A 19,804-nucleotide genomic window follows, 5' to 3' on the forward strand; every position below is an offset into this window, starting at 1 on the left:
TTCGTTTGAATAATTTACGAGTGCCGCCATATTTAAATTTTGGCGAGCAGCGCCACCTAGTAACTCTGGACGTTATTTAAAATAAATTTCATGGCTGAAACTCAAATTTTTTTTGGAAAATTCTAAATATCTCGAGAACCGTTAAAATTAAGTATAGAACACTATACACGAAAGATACTCGTAATGTTCGTTGGAATCGAAATTTGTTGTAATATATAGGGTGTTCCATTTAAAATAAGCGAGTTGACATTCATTTCCGGTATAACCGGAAGTGGTATTTCCATGAAAATATTTTTAATCAATAGATCACCTCCACTTAGTATGATGCCCAAGTTTCAACTTTTTCCTAGTCATAGTTTCCAAGATACGGAGAGTGGCCCATATTCACTGGACACCCTGTACATTTCTGAAAACCTCTTAGTAAGTAGAGTGTAACTATTTATTAACATGCAGGGCATCCCATTTAAGAAATCTCAACTTTGACAATTTTCTCAAAAATGAGGTACGTCTGGGAAAAAACTGAATACGTCACTAGATTCTGCATGAAAAATGTGTAAGATTCCGTTTTTACCTAGTTGATAATTTATAAGTTAACTGAATTACAAGAGGTGTCTGAAAATGCACAATTTTCAATTTCGCCCTGTATCTCAAAAACCGAGAGAGCTACGGTAAATCTGTTTGCGGCATCGTTAATTTTAAGTTTTTCACAATTAGGATCAAATCTCATTTGTGTTAATGGAACGTTCATTTTGATCTATTGCTTCACATTTTGTTCAAATGGTGATAGATTAGATGCCGAGCACGTATTATATATGGGGTGAGCCATATTTCTGCGATCAATAACGTAAATAATAATAATTATTAAAATATATTCTGTTGAGCCATCTGTGATTCGTCAATCATGTCATAAAGACAGATCTCGTACATGCATAATATCTCTAATTACAAACAGAGGTTATCAATCCTATTAGCGCCAACTATGGCACTTTATTATATCATCATTAACGCTAACGCAGCCTTGTAGTAATGTAGTAGACGTAATTAATTGCAATGCTCGTATGGCTATTTTGCTTTAAATTATCATGTGTGTAATTTGTTAGTACAATTGACATTATTCCGAAAATATGGTATAGCTGATATCTCAGTTGTACCTCCTTATCAAATTTATCTAATATTTTCTCAGAATATCTTTTTTAGCACGTTCAAACCGGTCTTCATGATAATGAAAATATTTGGTAGAGCTGTTTGATGAAGTGTAGAAAACATGTGGAACCTATTGATCGACAAATTTTATCTTCTTTTTGGAATGGGCGCAGTCAGGAGGATTCGTGCGAAAGAATATCTTTAAATTTGGCTTTCTTTTGGAAAATCATCATTTCTAGAAATATGTGTTTTTAATTGCGCTGGAGTAATATTCAATGCAACTACAACATCTCGTCGAAAACTTGTAGGCTGAGCTGAAGACCTTTGCGGTGGGATGCGGGAAATTGCATTCAATACGAATTTTAGACCAATTTTTCCACAAGAGTAATTTGGAGAAAGATAAAAAATATTAAAGCTTAGTAATGTATGTTTTTTTTTACTGACTCATCACTAATCTATCTGGGAATACAAAGCAAAATAAGTTGGTGGACTGTACCGGTCATCAATTACGGAATAATATTCTATAACAGCGATAATTCTATAATCGGTTTCAGTTTTCGAAGAGATTGAACTATACGAGGAATCCAAAGAATATGGACCGCTCTCCGTATTTTGGAAATTATGACTAGGAAAAAGTTGAAACATCATACTAAAATGGGGATGATCTATTGATAAAAAATATTTTCATAAAATACCACTTTCGGTTATACTGGAAACGAATGTCAACTCGCTTATTTCAAATGGAACACCCTATATATTACAGCAAATTTCGATTCCAAGGAACATTACGAGTATCTTTCGTGTATAGTGTTCTATACTTAATTTTAACAGTTCTCGAGATATTTAGAATTTTCCAAAAAAAAATTAGAGTTTCAGCCATGAAATTTATTTTAAATAACGTCCAGAGTTACTAGGTGGCGCTGCTCGCCAAAATTTAAATATGGCGGCACTCGTAAATTATTCAAACGAATATCATCTCAATATGTTTGTTATTTATGGTGAATGTAACGAAGTATTAACCAAAATGTGTCATAGATTTGATATTCGATATCCAGAAAAACCGAAGCCACCACGAAAACTCTTCAAACGCATAATAGATAATTTTCAAACGAGCGGATCTGTCAAAGCATTTTACAGAGGAAGAAAACCTATTGTGACGATTGTTGCGCCATCTAGTACCTCTAGCCGTTACTTAAAATGAATTGTTAAGTACTGAACATTAAAAAGTGTTTTTTTTTTGTAATAAAATGAAAACGATTAGATTTAATTATAGATTAGAACACTATACACGAAAAATATTCATAACGATCCACAGAATCGAAATGTGTTACAATATATAGGGTGTTCCATTTAAAATAAGCAAGTTGACATTCATTTCCGGTATAACCGGAAGTGGCATTTTCATGAAAATATTTTTAATCAATAGATCGCCTTCTAAATATCAACTTTTTGCTAGTCATAGTTTTCAAGATACTGATAGTGGCCCGTATTCGTTGGAAACCCTGTATAAAACTTGATTTGGGTATAGTTCGGCCTTACGCATGTTCTTTTGCTGTTTAAATTTGGAGATTTAGGCCACACGCAGTAAAAAGGATACGGCTCTGGCCGAACTTTTTTGCGGACCCAACATTGCGTTTAATGAAATGTGAATCGAACTAAGGAGGGCCAATAGGATCGAAACCGGTGTCCGGGGTTCTCCAGCTAATTAAACGTAAACCCGGAATGGATGCATAAAGATGTAAAATCTTAGACCTTCCTATGACTCCTACATTTGAATTCAATTTGGTTCTTATTGGGACAACCGTTGGATAGTAGACTTGCAGGAGCTTTAGGACTATTTAGGATTTAACTCTTAAACCGAAAAATATATATTCATTTTTATCCCGGCTTCGGAAAACGTATTAAAACAATACAAAATTTTGTTACACCATCTGTTAATTGATTCTCAACTTAGTTGCCAGAACTTCAGAACTTTTAATGAAATGTTAATGGTTTTTAACCAGCATCTTGGACTTGTTTTGGCGATAACCTGTTCTTTGGTCGTCAAAAGAAGATACGAATTAGTTTCAAAGAAGTTTTACTTTTTCTTCAGAGCGATGTTTAAAAACGTAAATTAAATCTAGAACTGGATGAGTTCTTAATCAAGGGCATTTGTTGGTAAAACGTTGCTACTTACTGTACGAATAAAAAGAGCAATTTGTAAAGTGTTTCGTTAATTTACTCACTAGTCCATGTTGTACAACACTTTTATCTATGTGATGCGATCTAGCATTGGTCATTTCGATGTGTCTTCGGTGGGCCATCGTTGATGGGCGCCGAATGAAAGAAGCGACTAATTTTCAACGGCTTTTTTTAATCAAAAAACAGATTTTCATTTTTTGCACTGTCGCTATTGTTGTTAGTTATTATTAAAACACCCGCTACGTAACTGAACCAAATCTCAGTACTATTTTTATATCACTTCATCTTAAAATGGCGATGGATAATTTCGCCATACAGAGTAAGAAAAAAAAATGCAAATTTTCCAAAAACCATCCGTATTTTCTTTTTGTGGACCAGAACACCAACATCCACCAACTACCAACTATTTATTTGTTAGGTTGGAGGTGTTAAACACGGTGAGGTGGTTAAATACAATTTTTTTACCAAAATTATAATTTTCAGCATTCAGAGATCCCCGAATATACCTGGTAGCACAAAAATTAAACAATATCCCCACCCATTATATCAAATTTTGAACATGGTTAATTTTAAAAATGCTCGAATTTACATCTAGAACATATTAGGTGATTTCTTATGAGAATTCAACGTTCTATCGAGAAATGGTGAATTATACAGACGTTTTTGTTAAGAAAATAGAAGAGTCGGCCGGTGGTACGACTTTTCGCAACACCCTTTATATGGCAGGAAGGATGAATTTTAAATTAATAAAGGAGAGTAAAATTGTTGTTCTGTCTTCTTTCATTTTTCTAATAGTATAGAACTCCAATATATAGGAACGAACTTGTATAAAACGCCTGCTAAATGTAAAAATTAATATTCCTCATAAGTTTTTAATGTTTCCCCCTTCTTCGGGGTATTCCACGAATATGGACCTTTATTCGATTCTTGGAAACTGTAACTGGGGAAAAGTTGAAATTTGGTCAGCTCGCTTATTTCAAACGGAGCACCCCGTATATTATATCAAATTTAGATTTCGCACAACTTCATGAATATTTTTCATGTATAATATTCTATACTTAAATTTTATGATTTTTGGGATATTTATAATTTTCCAGAAAAATTGGCAATTAGTAGCACCTTATACATGAAATGTATTCATAGTGTTCCGCAATATCAAAAGTTGGTATGATACACAGGGCGTCCTATTTAAAATAAGCAAGTTGACATCCATTTCCGGTATAACCGGAAGTGGTATTTTTACAAAAATATTTTTAATCAATAGATTACTTCCACTTTAGCATGATACCCAAATTTCACCTACTGCCTAGGCATAGTTTTCAAAACGCAGATTGAGGCCCATATTCGTGGAGCACCCTGCATTTAATCGTCGTATTTTGTAGTCCTGTTATAAGTCACTATTTAATATACAGAGCGATCCATTTAAAACAGTCCACCTGAATTACCTTGAATGGAGTTAGAGAGCGCTTAAAAAATCAAAGACATCTTCATTAAATTTGATAAAAAGGAACTGTGGTCACAGTTTGACATAATTGACTTTTTTGTCCAACCTTCGATGACTCCAGCTCCGAAGAGATGTACTTTAAGATCCAGGTTTATAGAGAAAAACAGTCTTACTTTGACCTCAAAAATACTCCTGTAAAATGTTATACTCAATTTTGAACAATTCTTTAGTTCACCTGTTCAGAGCGTTCACCAGTATGCGCTAAAATTCACGTTCGAGGATTACTCATTTGATATGTAAAAAATTATTTGATGAATGGGTTATCTCGCATTTTACAAAAATTGTTCGTATTTATTATGCAGTTCTTTTCAAGAAAGTTATTCTCACTGTAGTAGATTTCAATACTTATCTGAGGAACAAATGCATAGCAGCGGTCAATAATCTATTCACATCCATAGAAGTTGCCGTCATAAGCATATAGGGCTCTGGGATTATTTAAACTTCAAAAGTAAACTATAATGTGTTATACTGTCTTTTAACGACTTTGTTTAGTTTTAGTTCGTTAGTTTACTCGTACTTCTGGCCCTTAAGTTACGCTCATGTATATCGGTACTTATCTTAGAGGATTCCTAGCCAAGAGTCCTTTATGGCGGAGAATTACGCTGCTTTTCAACAGCGGCTTTCGAAACTAGGTTATTATCGAGGTCTGTAATTCGTCATATCTGCATTACCCCAATAAACGTGACTAATATAGCACACACTCGAAAGTTGCACTTTACGACCTTAAGCTCAAGACTAGCCTATGATGGCTTCTGATAGAAGTACGCCACTGTAAGGAGGTCCTCAGTTTTAGCATTTGAAGGGCGAACGGAGGCTCTTAGGAGGGCTTTTTCTCCTCATGCAGCTGATATCGTAAGTTTAATTCGCGAGACACCCACCTTCGCGCACTCCCCATTGGCTCTTATGCGGCTTTAGTTATAAATAAGTAATATTGCAATACAGTCTATTTTTGCAAATCAAATGTGTGTTTTCGTGGTTTCGTTCATTGAAGGAACCTTAACACTTTCAAATTTGCAAAATCGTGAGTCAATGAGAAATCGTTTATTAGTGAGGGTTATTACTAAATTATTTTTTGTACGTTAAAGAAATAGTATTAATATTCAGTCAATGGAAGTAGTAAATTATACATCAAAGTTGTATAATGACCCCGGCGTGAAGTTAACACCGCGAAGCCTGTAACGCTGAGGAATTTAAGATGTAAAAATCATAAGTATTCCATAACCGAAGTGTGATTTTTTCCGCTAATTGATTTAACTATTATATATTTTATAAGAATACAGTGCACTTAACTAAATCAAGCATTAATTAAATTTACAACACAAAAAAATCAACGCATTTTGAATGATGACTCCAGCGGTCTTTCCATGATAACATGGAACAATAGAAATAATGACATTGTGCCCGATTAACTCGCATATGTATACAGAGCGTTCCTGAATCTTCTTTTACATTTCCGCTACAAATATTCAAATAGTGTCGTTAAAAAACCACATAAATTTGCTGTTTTAAACAACCACTGTGCCCTCATCTCACTTGCACTTTGCTGACTTTCCAGAGGCCTGAACGTGAAGCTTTTTTCCGTTTTGTTAAATTTTTAACGATCCATTGCTCCAAAAAATTACTCATCTTATGTCATTTTGCACATCATCAAAAGTACCTACATCCGATTCCTACGGTACCGACATCCTGGTACCGTTTCTTGAGCTTTCCTCACTTTTAAATGAGTGAGGGAGATGTAAATTATTGAAAACCGCATGTACAGGGAAAAACTGTATCTACAAAAAATTTAGGGTACATCAAAAACACTTAAGATAGTGCGGACACCATTGAAGAACTTGAACAAACACCACATAGGTGAAAGGAGACGAGAGATCGGTCGCGCAGTAAGAACCATTCTTCGGAGATGTAGGTTGTGTTTGTGCCAGTAAAAAGGACATTTTGAAGAATATTTATAACTTATGGTATTTTGGTCAGAATGTTTTTCAATTGTTCCCTAACATAGTTTTTTCCATGTAACTAGTTTTTTATAACTGACACTTCCCTTACTCTTTTAAAAGTAAGGTAAATTCAAAAAACGAGGCAACAGTGGAAAGGTCCTTGGTTGTAGATATTTTTCATTAAGTACGAAATGGTATAAAATGAGGAATCTTTTGCAAAAATGGACAGTTAAAAATTTAACAAAAACAAAGAATTAGAAACATTTTGCTCTCGGGCCTCCGAAGTCAGCAAAGTGCAGATAAGATGAACTTCCAAAGATTATTTAATTTAGTAAATTTAAGCGGCTTTCCAACGGCTCTAGAGGATTTTTTACGGCGCCAATGCAGAGAAATATACGGGGGAATTTAAATTACTAAACACAGGAAGTTATCAAAAATCAACCAATGGAATTTCCTTGAAGTGGGCTGAGTTCCGAAATTATGTGTAATTGCTAACATTTTATTCGACTATTTGAGAAAAAGAGCTACGAAAACGTACTTTACGCTCATTCAGCACTTTCAGTTTATCCATCCGAAAGAGACCATCTTTGAATGCTCAAGTTAAAGAAATTATCACCTCGACGTGAATAAGAAACGTCAGAGGCATTTCGTCACATGCCATGGCCACAATATGTTGGAAATGCATGATGAAAATTAGTGACATGTCAGTATATCACAGAAAAATTTTCTGTTTAATTTTACGATAGATTCTGCATTCGGTTTGGGTCTAGCTCTGAAGTTTGAGCTTCAGAGGCACCGCCGCATCGTATATTTGCGATTACTCCCAGTTATTTACCCAATTTGTTGCCTCGTGTAACTTCCGGATTTTAGTGTTTATTGAACAGTTCAAAAGGTGCAGTTAAGCCGAATACTTTCAGTAAAGTATGCCGCGAGACATAACATACGAAGAATAAAAGTTTAGAATGGTTCGTTAGTATTTATTCTCCACAGTGCGAGATTGCACATACAAATTCAGAAATTGAAAAATAGCTTTGCATTATTTCCATTTCTGCATTAGTTGTACCAGCAGAAACCACCGAAAAAGAGGGGAGAAGTGACTCATCAGAAGGAAGTGTTTGTTGTTATGGCCGAAACAGATTCTTATAGATTAAAAGGAAGCCTGCAAGAAACGTTCGCATATGGGAACATCGTTATGTTCCCACGAAAAAAAGTCGATGGGTCAAATCTATAGGTGTATAGAACTAGTGGAAAACTAGCCACTCTTCATCTGAAATATTAATATCGTGACCCGTGAACATCATATAACCCGATAATCAGGTGATCCGAAGTTGATTAAGTTGAGCTTAGGGCATTTTTCAAATTGCTTTTCTTTAAATGTCTGTTTAAGTAAAACAAGTGAGGCTGTATGAAATCTGTCGCAACTGCTGAAAAAAGAAAATTTATTTTCAGAACCGTGATGTCACAGACGCGTTTCCGGGCTGTATGGCTTGTTGCGACTTGATGACTTTGATAATAGCGCAGAAGAGAGGATTTTACCCAGCTGCTGCAATTCAATACAATTTTAATATATTTTTTAAATAATGGGCAAAATCGATATGCAGCGAAGCAAACGTTTGCGTAAATAAAGAGCAATTGGTTTTCCTCGAACGTTCAGTTACAAAATATGTTTACAAAACTGGTAAATCATAAAAACACGGCATCAAAGCTCACTGTGTGATGGACGTCTGAGTAGCTCTTTCAAATAATGCCTAGATTTATCCAAAAAACAACATACAGCATCATTACACAGTTCCATGCAGATGCAGAGAGAAAGATATTCCAGCAAATCCAGATAGTATAAAGTTAGTGACGTATCTTTGCAACGCAAACAGAAACCAACTGAACTTCTATGGAAAAATTATTTCGTATGTGCATGCAGATTGGCAAAAAACAAAAACATATACTGAGTGATTCAGGAAGAAGTACCAATATTTCAGGTACGTATTGGGTGACTCAAAATAAGCATGGACGTTCCTGTACAAACATGTATACAAAGGTCCTATTATCAACCATTACAAACACACCAGAGTAAGTTCGAAATTTTTATTAAATTTACTAAATTATCATTTAATGATTATTAATAAATCGCATTGACTAATAATTTTCAAAAATAACACCGTTTGCATCTAAACACATGTCCCCTCTCCGATGATACAGTGCCATGGATAGCCTCTTGTTGTTTGTTGTTTAGTATTGCTGATCAACGAAGTTTGAGTCCGTGCGGTTAAGATTTCTCATTGTCCAATTATGATTTCCGCATCATTGGCCACCTAGGTTGCCAGGCCTTAATCCCTTAGATTTCGTCTTTGGAGTTGGTTTGAATCTTTAGTGTACATAACCAAAGTAGATGCTAGAGATGCATTACTCGACTGTATAATGCATGTAGGAGAAGTGGTCACAAACAGGCCGAACTCTATTCACAGAGCGGCTATTAACGACATTAAATGATAATTTAGTAAATTTAATAAAACTTTTGAACTTACCCTCGTATTTCCATAATAGTTGAAAATAGGGTCCAAGTATATAGGAACTTTTATGCTTATTTTGACTCACCCAATACGTACCTGAAATACTGGTACTTCGTGCTGAATCACCCTGTATACATTTCCGTACTTAGTTCCCCACTGAAATGAAAATCTGGCGATTGTTTGTATACATATATTCACTAAAAATGTGACAATTTTATTTCATACAACAAGGGGAAACAAGGCAGGAAATTGACCTCATGGATGAGTCATACCAAATAGGTTGAACTATTTATCAGAAGTTCATTCTTTTTACAATGTTTACTGAAGATGGAGTAAATACCGCAGATAAAAAGTGAAAAGTGTTGTGTCCAAAATTCATTTGCAGTCGAAATCGATAGCCTCTGGCTACTTTTTACAAATTTGTAGATATTTGTCGAATCCGTTTTTACATTATATTTACATTGGTGTCCGAAAACGATGTAACTAAGCACAAATCCACTAAAAACTTGGAATACCAGCGTTCTGCTCCACTCAGGGATCGGAAATATTTGAAATGCCCTTCTTGAAATGAAAACTGAGGCACTTTTTCAGGATTAAAAAAAATATTTTCGAAAACAACTAAACATATAAAGAAAAGAAGGAAGAATTGCCGCATTCTCTCATCAGAAATATCTGAAAAGATCTCGCATATGGTACATGGGGGAACAAAAGTCCCGAATAAATTCGTTAAACACTGAAGGAAATATTCTTCATGAAAATTCTGGAACGCGTCAACTAATGTGCATTTTTAATCTAACGAACGTGTATACAGGGTTATTCATGCAGTAGATAAATGTAATTTTCCATTTTTTCTTGGGGAACCCCATGTATATTACGACGTTTTTGAGAAATTTTGAACATATTTAAATTCAACATTTATTAAATGATTTGCGCAATATGGCAATTAGGCAATTAGAGTGGCCTAAATCGCCGGACTTCGTCCCTGTGGCCTTTTTTTTTATAAGGTTTTCTGCAACATGGAATGTATTTAAGTAAGCCTAACAATATAAAAGAGTTAAAAAATAAAATTACTTAGGAGGCTCCATAAACACCTCCTCAAATTACAAAAACAGTTCTTGAGGAATTTGAATTGCGGCTTGCCCACGACCATTTGGTCTTTCATTCTCTATTGTACAATTATTCAATTTTGCTAACGTATTTCACTAGAACGAGAAAAATGATCAAAAACGTAGCAATACAAAAACCACCGGCACCATCGGTACAATCAACGACAATGGGACGGAACTGTCCACAGACAAAGACAGGGCTGATGGTTTCGCCAGACATTTTCAAGGGACCTTCGGCAACTTGTCCAGTCCTAACTTTGACGAGAGCAACTGGAACATGGTGAACAACTGGTACTACGACTGCTTTAACGATACATCGGAATGCACATGCAAGCCAATTACACGCACGGAATATGACGAAGCATCAGACCATAGGAAAAATACAGCGCCGGGAAAAGACAAAATGAAAAGCAAAATACTGAAGTGTCTAACTCCAAAAACACGTGAAATCATACTTAATCAACTAAATAAATGTATTGAATTCCATGCAACTCCGGAAACATGGAAAAGTGGCATAATAGTACCAATACCAAAAAAGGAAGCGGACAATTCACTATTAGAAAACTAGAGACCCATAGCCCTACACGAAATGTGTTGAGAATTTTTTAAAGAATTCAAAAACGTCATAATTTTATTTTTTTTGAATTTTTAAAGTACGTTTATCTACTATGGATCACCCTGTATACTTGGCTGGTACGTGAAAAAGGCACAAATGAAAACAATGCTTGATGTGATCCATCATTTTCATAAAATATATTTCCTTAAATTTTCAACGAATTTGTGCGGGACTTTTCGCCTTCTATGTATAAATTATATGTGCGAAACACCAATGTGTCTCTAGTGTTTTCAAGTATCAAGATTGTGGCTTAAGTATGAGAATTTGATCATGAATATCACGTTTTTCTGTAATTGTCAAGATGTTGCACTGTTGCCGACTCGAAAGTCGCATCTAAAAGGCTATTCGCGTGGATTTTTGTATACTTTTACACCAACAAGAAAATCAGCATATTTCTCACGGCTTCATACCGGGATTTGTGTCAACGACGCCAACAAATAAGCATTGCCAGCCCAGTAATCATTCTGCTCATGGCTGTATCAAGTTTTTAAGTTTTAAGTACCAGCTGAATCCCTTTGATTCACGACCACTTAATAATGACTCACTATTTTTGTTTGGTGATATCACTTGTTGCCTCTATAGCGTTAGAGGGAAAAATGAAGGATCTGCAGGAGCTGAAGTACTCATTACTGCTAATCGGTTAACTTACAGATGTTACTATTACAACGCACGCACCCATTACAGCGTATAACGTCGCAACTGCAGTCGGCGTTGGCTGCCGCGTTGCTTGATTGCGCATCCACGGCTGAAAAGAGTTAAGTTTGACATATTACAAGGAACGATCCCTGTCATAAAACTATCACGTGGTAATATAGTCTTTTTTGACAAATTAGTGAAGTCGTACGGAAACAATCGTGCGCAACTTCCTCGAAAGGGCCATTTCCTATTAATATGACGTGCTGTATTACGTAGTCCTTGTAGACGCTAAGGTACCAGGGGCATGTCCTGAAGAAGTTTATCTGTAATCAGTTCGTTAGTTTGACGCTTCGTAGTAAATGGGAAATGGCTTGCTCGACACCCTGCGTTCACGCTTCACCATCTACTGCCTGTTTTGTAAATATTACCCGTTATAATATACTACTTTTTACGAAGTTCTGACCCTTTACTGGTGAATTCTCTAACTCTAATCCTATTGACTTAAATTCAAATTGTTCGTCAGTAAACGAGAAGGGACTTAGATCTAAATAAAAACACTAGCAATTTGTCTACCTAACACACGTAACTTATTTGGGGGAAGTCGTATCCTGCTGTTTCAACTGTTCAACAAGAAAAGTCATCCCAAGCTCCTGAAAATTTACTGTCATTTGTTGTTGCAAATACCGCATTTTTCTGCATGGCATCGTTCTTCGAAGGAACCTATCCAGGGGCGTATCAAGGGCTTTTTGCCGCAACCGTTCTCTTATGTATTCAAAGAACATTTGCTAACTACGAGTAAAATAGTTTCTAGAACTATTTGAAAGTAAGCTTACCGTACACATACCGCTAACTTTGTGAACTTGAAAAGCTCCTTATATGAACAGACTTTCTACCTCACTGCAGATTGGAGCCCCTTTACTCCAAACAAATTGAAGCTCCATTTTAGCTAACGTTTGCCGGCTGCTTGAAATTCATACAGGAATTTAGCAGGTTTCTAACTGAGCTGTTTTCCTTGCGATATCTTCAAAGGGGAACTTTGCTGGAATTCTTGCTCCGTCGTTCCCTTCTTAAGCAAAGGCAATTTGACCTAACTTCTGTTACGATTTTTAGAGCACAATAGACAAACTTGTGCGATATAAAAATCTTTAGGAAATTGCTGGAGATTTGAACGGAGAAATTTAATTTTCAGGGAAATCGACTGGGATTGTGACCAACACGAGGATAACTCACGCTACTCCGGCAGCCCTCTATGGTCATGCTCCTTCGAGGTACTGGGAAGATGACTCGAAAGTTCCACCAGCCGCCAGAAAATCGTGTAAGGATCTGGCCAGGCAGCTAATTGAAAATGACCCCGGGCGAAATATAAATGTAAGTAACAGATTCCATATTACTAAGTCTCAATCATCAAAGCTCTCTCAGAATAGAGTAGAGAAACTCAGAATAGAGTAATATGAAACGGATTTAATAGCTAGCTTGCTTGGCAAATTTCCTTTCATCTGTAAAATAAATACGACAAAACGTGATCCGCAGTGTAATTTAACACAAAAGCAAGCCAATTTCCTGCAGCCGGAAAAATAATACTTCTCTGCATCTGTTTCTTTCCCATAGTGAAAAATAACAATAATACTTAATGACTTTCTTGCCTATTTTTGAATAAGATTTATAAACCGTATTTACGACTGAATTTTCTTTTTTCTTTATTAAAATTTCCCTGACAAAGCCTAAAAGCGTCAACCAAGATTTTAGAAGATTTCCCCCACCATTTAGAGATTTTCACACATGGCATACCTATTCCATTTACTCGATTGAAAAAGAATTCTTGAGCACAAAAAAAAACTTGATAAAAATTTCATTCTCTGAATTTTTCCCTAAAGAAAAATTCGGTGTTGTTTTTGTCCCAGGGGTCCATTTTCACGGGGAATGCTTCATTTTTCCCTTATAAAGGGAGATATGGAACAAAAAGCGCCTTGCCTTGTATATTCTTTGTCAGACAATATTTTGATATATTTGTGTGTCAGGTTGGTTTGTCGTGCTCAAATAATAAAGTGCGCATGAGGGAGTGCGGTCATTATAGAATTCAAAAGGCTCAAGGTGGATTATTTGATACTTCGTCCGCACAAAGAAAAATCGATTATTTCACAAGACGATTCCCGCTCTTATAGTGGTATAATAGCAAATACCAAGAATAATATAGAGGATCATTCACGGTGAGTACCCTGTTAAAAGTTTGCGGGGTTCTGATCTGGCTAGAGACCCGAAATTTCGATACCGACGTAAATGCTTTTGATCCGTTAAACTACAATATTGGTATCATTGCGACGTTGCCAGATCTATACCTAACTAAAAACATTTTTTTAATTTTAATTGGCACACCCTGTATCCATTACATTTTCGAATGGGCCGGAAGATTTAGACTCTAGTTTACATAAACTAAAGTTTAAGTCTTCCGCCGCTATGGCATATGATACATACCATAGCTATGATGATTCGTTTTAGAAATATTTTTTTTGCCTGATTTGGCAACAAACAGCTCTAAATTGAAATGCGCATATCTTTTCAACTGTCACAGCCAGAGAGCTGAACATTGAGCCACAGACTCTTATTAATTATTTGCATCTCGTGGTATCATGAACTTTTTGGATTTACATACGGGGTGTGGGAAAATTAGTGCGATATCATAAGGAACTAAATGTGAATGTTAAATCATAATCTTAAATAGAACACCCAGTATTTTTTTATGGTATCTGAAAGATCGATAAATTCTCTATCGAAAATTATTATGTATCGGTTTAATGATTTTCAGTCGTTTTTGGGTTATTTGATAAAATTAGAATCATTGAGAGTGAAAAGTTCTTACCACTAATGAGTGGTAAGAAACTAACCGGAACTAATAATAAGGTAATTTCGTTAGGAGGCTATTATGGGTTACTATTGAAGCACTATAAACAAGCAAGTGTTCTTATGCAACAGTCTCCATATTATTAATTAAAGCACCAGCTTCTTTTTAAAATGGTTCCATAGCAATCTACAGCGTCCTCCTAATCAAACCGACTAGCAACGGGTACCTTTCACTTTCAAACAGTTTAATTTTTGCAAATATCTTAAAGACGACTTAAAACAGCTATATCAATGCATAATAATTCTCAATAGAGAATATACTGATCTTTCCGATGCCATAAAAATATGGGGCGTTCTATTTAAGATTATGATTAACACTCATATTTATGTCCTTCCAGTATCGCACTGATTTTTCCATGCCCTAAATGTTAACGAAAAAAAAATTATAACATGTATGATGCGTCGATCGACCTTTCGTGCCATTTACGACTCTTGAAGGGGTTGCCACCTCGCTTAGGGGCACGACTCTACCCCCACGAATTTATTATCTAAAAACGTCCCCGATAAACGTAAATTTGACGTGGCTCGGGGTTTTCGGAAGAAAAAAATTTAATTCAAGATATTTCAGGTGGACTGTTTTAAACAGGATACTCTGTATGAGTGAACATATCTTAGCGTTTTTTTAACAAAGAAGAGAAAAGGTATTCAGCGTGGACACCTTTCCTTGGGACACCCTGTATACCGTGTACTTTATCATTATGGTAATAACAGGCAACGGCATTTTATTTCTCGTTAAGCTGGGAGGTTGCAACAAATTGAATGACGTAGCTTCCGCAGCGTCATTTAATAAGCACCCCTCGAAGCAGTCCTCTACCCGATTTTGAGATAATACTTCCATATAAATACGGTTCCGCAGGCACTTTACCACTTGTTTTTATTAATGTTTTTACAATTTTTTAGACAATTAACTGAAATTTTGGGGATATACGTGACTGTACTCCGCAAAGCTAGATTTCTATGTTGTTGACTTTGAAAAGGGTCTTGCCACATTTATGTTCCACGTATTTTTTTGTAATGTGCCACTCACCGGATCCGACCAAAAATTTAATTTAAGTGTCCCTTATGTTATTATATATTTATGTCCGATTTTTCTACGAAACTTTGTGACGTATCAGCTTCATTTTGACTCCTAGAAATTTTATCGGTTGGTAGAAAATATTGTTGCGACAAGTTAAGAATAATCATTGTGAAAAAACTCAAAATAAAACTTTACAAAAGAATCAGTCCCTCTCTTGTTGATGCACAAAAAAACTCTGTAGGGAACCATTTTAGGTTTTTTGTTAAGTTAAATAACAATAGAATTATTACAACAGGAGGTTAACAATGGCTAATTTTCAGGAGTGCGGAAACGGATGTAGGTAACCTGATTTTCATTGAACAAATAGTCTAAGCTCAAAAATCAAGCTCGGAAAACCTGTCTCTCTTTATTTCTATAGAGCACGATTTACCTCGTACCCGCCGACACCAGCGACAAAGGCCCACATAGGGTGAGCGAGTCACACACAGTTCTATTTCTGGATGAGAAAAAAAGAATCAAATTACTATATAAAGGGAGTAATTTAATATACTTGTTTTGTCTCCGCCCAAACAATGTTATTTTATACTTTCTTAAAAACTGTAAATCCAATTTAAAACGATTTGACTGTAAAACTCACTTTTTCAGCAAGTTCTTGATGAAAGAAAAAAATTTGCCCATCTCTCTCTCTCTTTTTTTTTTTTTTTTTTTTTTTTTTTTTTTTTTTTTTTTTTTTTTAATTTGCACTATTAATGGTCTAGACTTTTCAGATATCTCGTTTTAAATTTCAGCATTGATTCGATTTGTTTATCTACTCTATTAAATGCATAATCAAAAACTTCAGTTCATTTTCCAAGCGACTCTCTTAAGCCCAGCGAGATAAGAAACAAAGCTTTCTAAATTGACAAGATGTAATCAGACAATATAACGTAACTGTGCTTTTGTTTGTAGTTATTTCTTGTCTGCAGTATGACTTTGTTTTCAAACTTTTCTCCATATATTATTCCGATTAGAATCATATGCTACATTCCGCTGAATTTATGACCCACATGGCTTTTGAGGGTAATGGGAAATGGTGTTTTAAACGTTTTTGTGATAAAAACCAGATACGTTTTTTTTTTATTTTGAACTTCATATTGTTGTTGAATTAAGATTGCGTTTGAATTTCATTTTCTAAATCTATGATTTATGCAATGAGGAGGGCGTCGAAATCATCTGAGGTTTTTGGCAAGCGACTCAGCTGGACGAATTAAGGAAAGTAGAGTCGAATTCGCGCTTAGTTTAAGAAACGAGCCTCAAATGTCACTGTATCCATTAAACTACGCCAGGAACCGTCGTAAACTACTTTATGTCCAGCAACAGAAACGCCTCTGGCACACCGGACACAGAGTAAATCTTCGGTTTAAGGCATGTCTGATAAGATGACTGACGACTTTCATTCGGCTATGTAGAACTGATCTAAACGTGCAATTACGGGGAAATTCAAATGTGTCGCAGCTTTCTGTGTTATCCGTGTGCACCTACGAGGGGCCCAACATTCAATAAGGAGTGGAGGAGGCTAAGGAGGTTCCGACAACCAGCCAAGTGAATTTTAGTGCCTCGAAGATGATTGTTTTCTTTTTTTAGTTTTCGCTTTCTTCTGAGGATTTTTTAGTAAATAAGACGCTCGATACAAATATAATCAGTCAAAATAAAAAAATTTACAAACTTGTGCACCGACCAATTCACGTTTTGTAGAAAGGGAATGATCAACGATCGTACATACGCGTACTAGAAGAGGGGGCAGGGGCATCATTTCGAACAATGCCTTACGTAACAATAACAAATTTTTATTTTTTTTATAAAACAAATTTAAATAAATATAATTTTTACTGTTATTTTTGTGGCACGTTTTGTTATTGTCCTTACGACACTTTGACAATTTGTACGTTTTTTTGGAATCAGCTTTGATTTGTTGAACGTGTAACACCCCACTGAGTACGTATTGAAATGAGGCAGTTTTTAAAGAAATTTACACGCATGTTGCCTTGAGCATAAAAAAAAATTGGGAAAAGTTGACTACCTCGTCTTCGAAAGTTATTTATTTAAAATCTTTACGTAATCCAAATGTGTCCGTGCATTTTTCGTTCTATACGGAAAATCATAGTGTTGGGCAAGTAATCGAGAGATGCGAGTAAGAAAATCCGAAGTCACTAACAGCTAATATTACGGCGAAATTGGATATATAAATGAAACATAAATATCGAAATCAAAATAACTAAAAAACCATTGAAATTTAAAACGTGCACGTCAGGGTCAAATTTGTCCCTTACCTCATGCCCCGTGACCCTTCCAAAGCAATGTATCGACGTAACAATCCCCCTGTATAGAGAATATCCCAAAAATACAGTTAGTATACGAATGAACGAAATAAACATATATGTTTCCTTGGAAATGTTGCTCCGTGGGTCAATGATATTTTATTAAAGGACCAACGACCGTAATGTTGCGAATTGAACAATTATTTACAGAAATCCAGTCTGGGTTCGAAATCGCATGTAAAATGGCATGTAAATAACTTCTCCTTCCATAGAAACCTAGAAATTGATGATCTGCTGACCTCCGCCGATGCATAGATGCATCTGGATAAGATTTAGTTAGTTGAAATGTGCAATTTTAAGCTAGAAAATCAAAAGCTTAATTTTTTTCAAATTTACAGAATTCAAAAAATATTTCGACACCCTGTAGAACGAAAAGGAGCAGCTTCTGCATAAGGCATGTTTAGTTGAGTGGCCCCATTTTTTTACCTTCTACCGCAAAATGCCCATTTGTACCATTATTTCTGGGACACTATGTATATATATATATATAACATGGTTGCTATAGAATTTTGTGTAGGTTTAGATTTTCAGCAGTTGTGGGAAGCGGTTACTCGTCAACGATTTGAGGCTAAAAGTTAAATAAAGCGGGATGTTTGATTTTGCCCACATGCTCCCTTCGAAGTTGGCCGGACTAGGGAGGCCGGGACAGAGGGATGCCAAATTGCCACGTGGCATGGAATAGGGCATCATCCCAGCTATCCTCGTCGTATTTAACAGTTGCCCTAGGGAACCCGTGTAAGAGGGATAAATATGGATTGACCGTAAGTCACGAGAAGCCCGAAAAAATGCGCTTAAGGAAATAGAGAAAGATTCACATACAGCTTGGAGAAAGGACAAAATCGATTGGGAGATTTCGTATAGTTCGTACGTCAGGGTGACCTATTTGAGATTTTTACCTTTTAATGCTGTTTGTGGTCGGATCGTGGTGTTATTTCTGCTCGCACCTTTCGAACACCGCGAACGAGAAATTTGAAAAAAATCCCGAAGATGCACATGCCACATGTGCACGCGTGAACATGCCTAAAAGCGGGTAAGATCGTGTGAAATTTTCACTTTGCCGAGCATGATTTTGTCTCCAGTTCCCCCTAAAGGTTGATATGAAGTTTTCAAACTTTCTGCATACGTGAACGATTTGCATGTTTCACCAAAGCAATGGATTATGCGCCGTAGTTCTCAATAAAAAGTTGCAAATTTTGGATTGAGTGTGCAGGGACTGGGCAATGGCCCGGACTAATATCCAGTGGGATAACAGTTTTAAGGCTCATTTAGTGTAGATATATTGTTGGCACAAACTGAAGCATCTCCCACTTTAGTTTTATCTCCGCCGCGTCAATTTCCCTCCGGATTCCCGTTAATCCAGAAAGGGCATGTATTTTTCGGGATCAGTACGTACATGTATGCAGTGAAAAAGATTAAGTAACGAAATCACGATAACATTTAGATTTAAGGTCCCTTTTTAAGCTCCTTTATGTGCCTACACATAAAGTCATATTCCCACGTGTCCTCTATTACGAGACTTATTAATTACAATAGTTCACAGCCTGCCAGCTGAGCGGCAATAAATCCTATACCTTAATATGGGTGTGAGGCCACAGTCGAAAGCGATAAACCAAAAGCGATTTACTTCCATTTGCCTCACAACCATTTAATATACTTATTTTGCCGATGGGTGAGTGGGAAGTATCACTTTTTCTTTCACCGTTTATAGGGTGCCGTTGGGTCAGGTGTTCATGACTGAAACCCCTAGAAGACCCCTCAGAGTTCATTTCAGCTTTGAGAGTATCTATTCTCTTACTTTTCGTCTTTGGAAGTTTGCCTGCGTTGCTAGAGCCGAATGGTCATGAGTAGTTGATGAATTTTTCTAAATCGCCAGCAGTTGACGTTTAATTTTTTTTTGGCGA

At 36.0% G+C, this 19,804-nt stretch overlaps 1 protein-coding gene across 1 annotated transcript in view; it reads left to right on the forward strand.

Annotated features, from left to right (window-relative positions):
* The window catches only part of LOC136346988 (alkaline phosphatase-like), a 256,494-nt gene that overhangs the window by 173,214 nt on the left and 63,476 nt on the right, over window positions 1-19,804 (forward strand). The window contains exon 5 of the mRNA XM_066296587.1: window positions 12,820-12,998. Within this exon, the coding sequence (XP_066152684.1) occupies window positions 12,820-12,998 (179 nt within the window). The remainder of the gene's footprint in view (window positions 1-12,819; window positions 12,999-19,804) is intronic.

The sequence above is a fragment of the Euwallacea fornicatus genome, chromosome 25 (genome assembly GCF_040115645.1).
Source record: "Euwallacea fornicatus isolate EFF26 chromosome 25, ASM4011564v1, whole genome shotgun sequence".
Taxonomy (NCBI): Eukaryota; Metazoa; Arthropoda; class Insecta; order Coleoptera; family Curculionidae; genus Euwallacea; species Euwallacea fornicatus.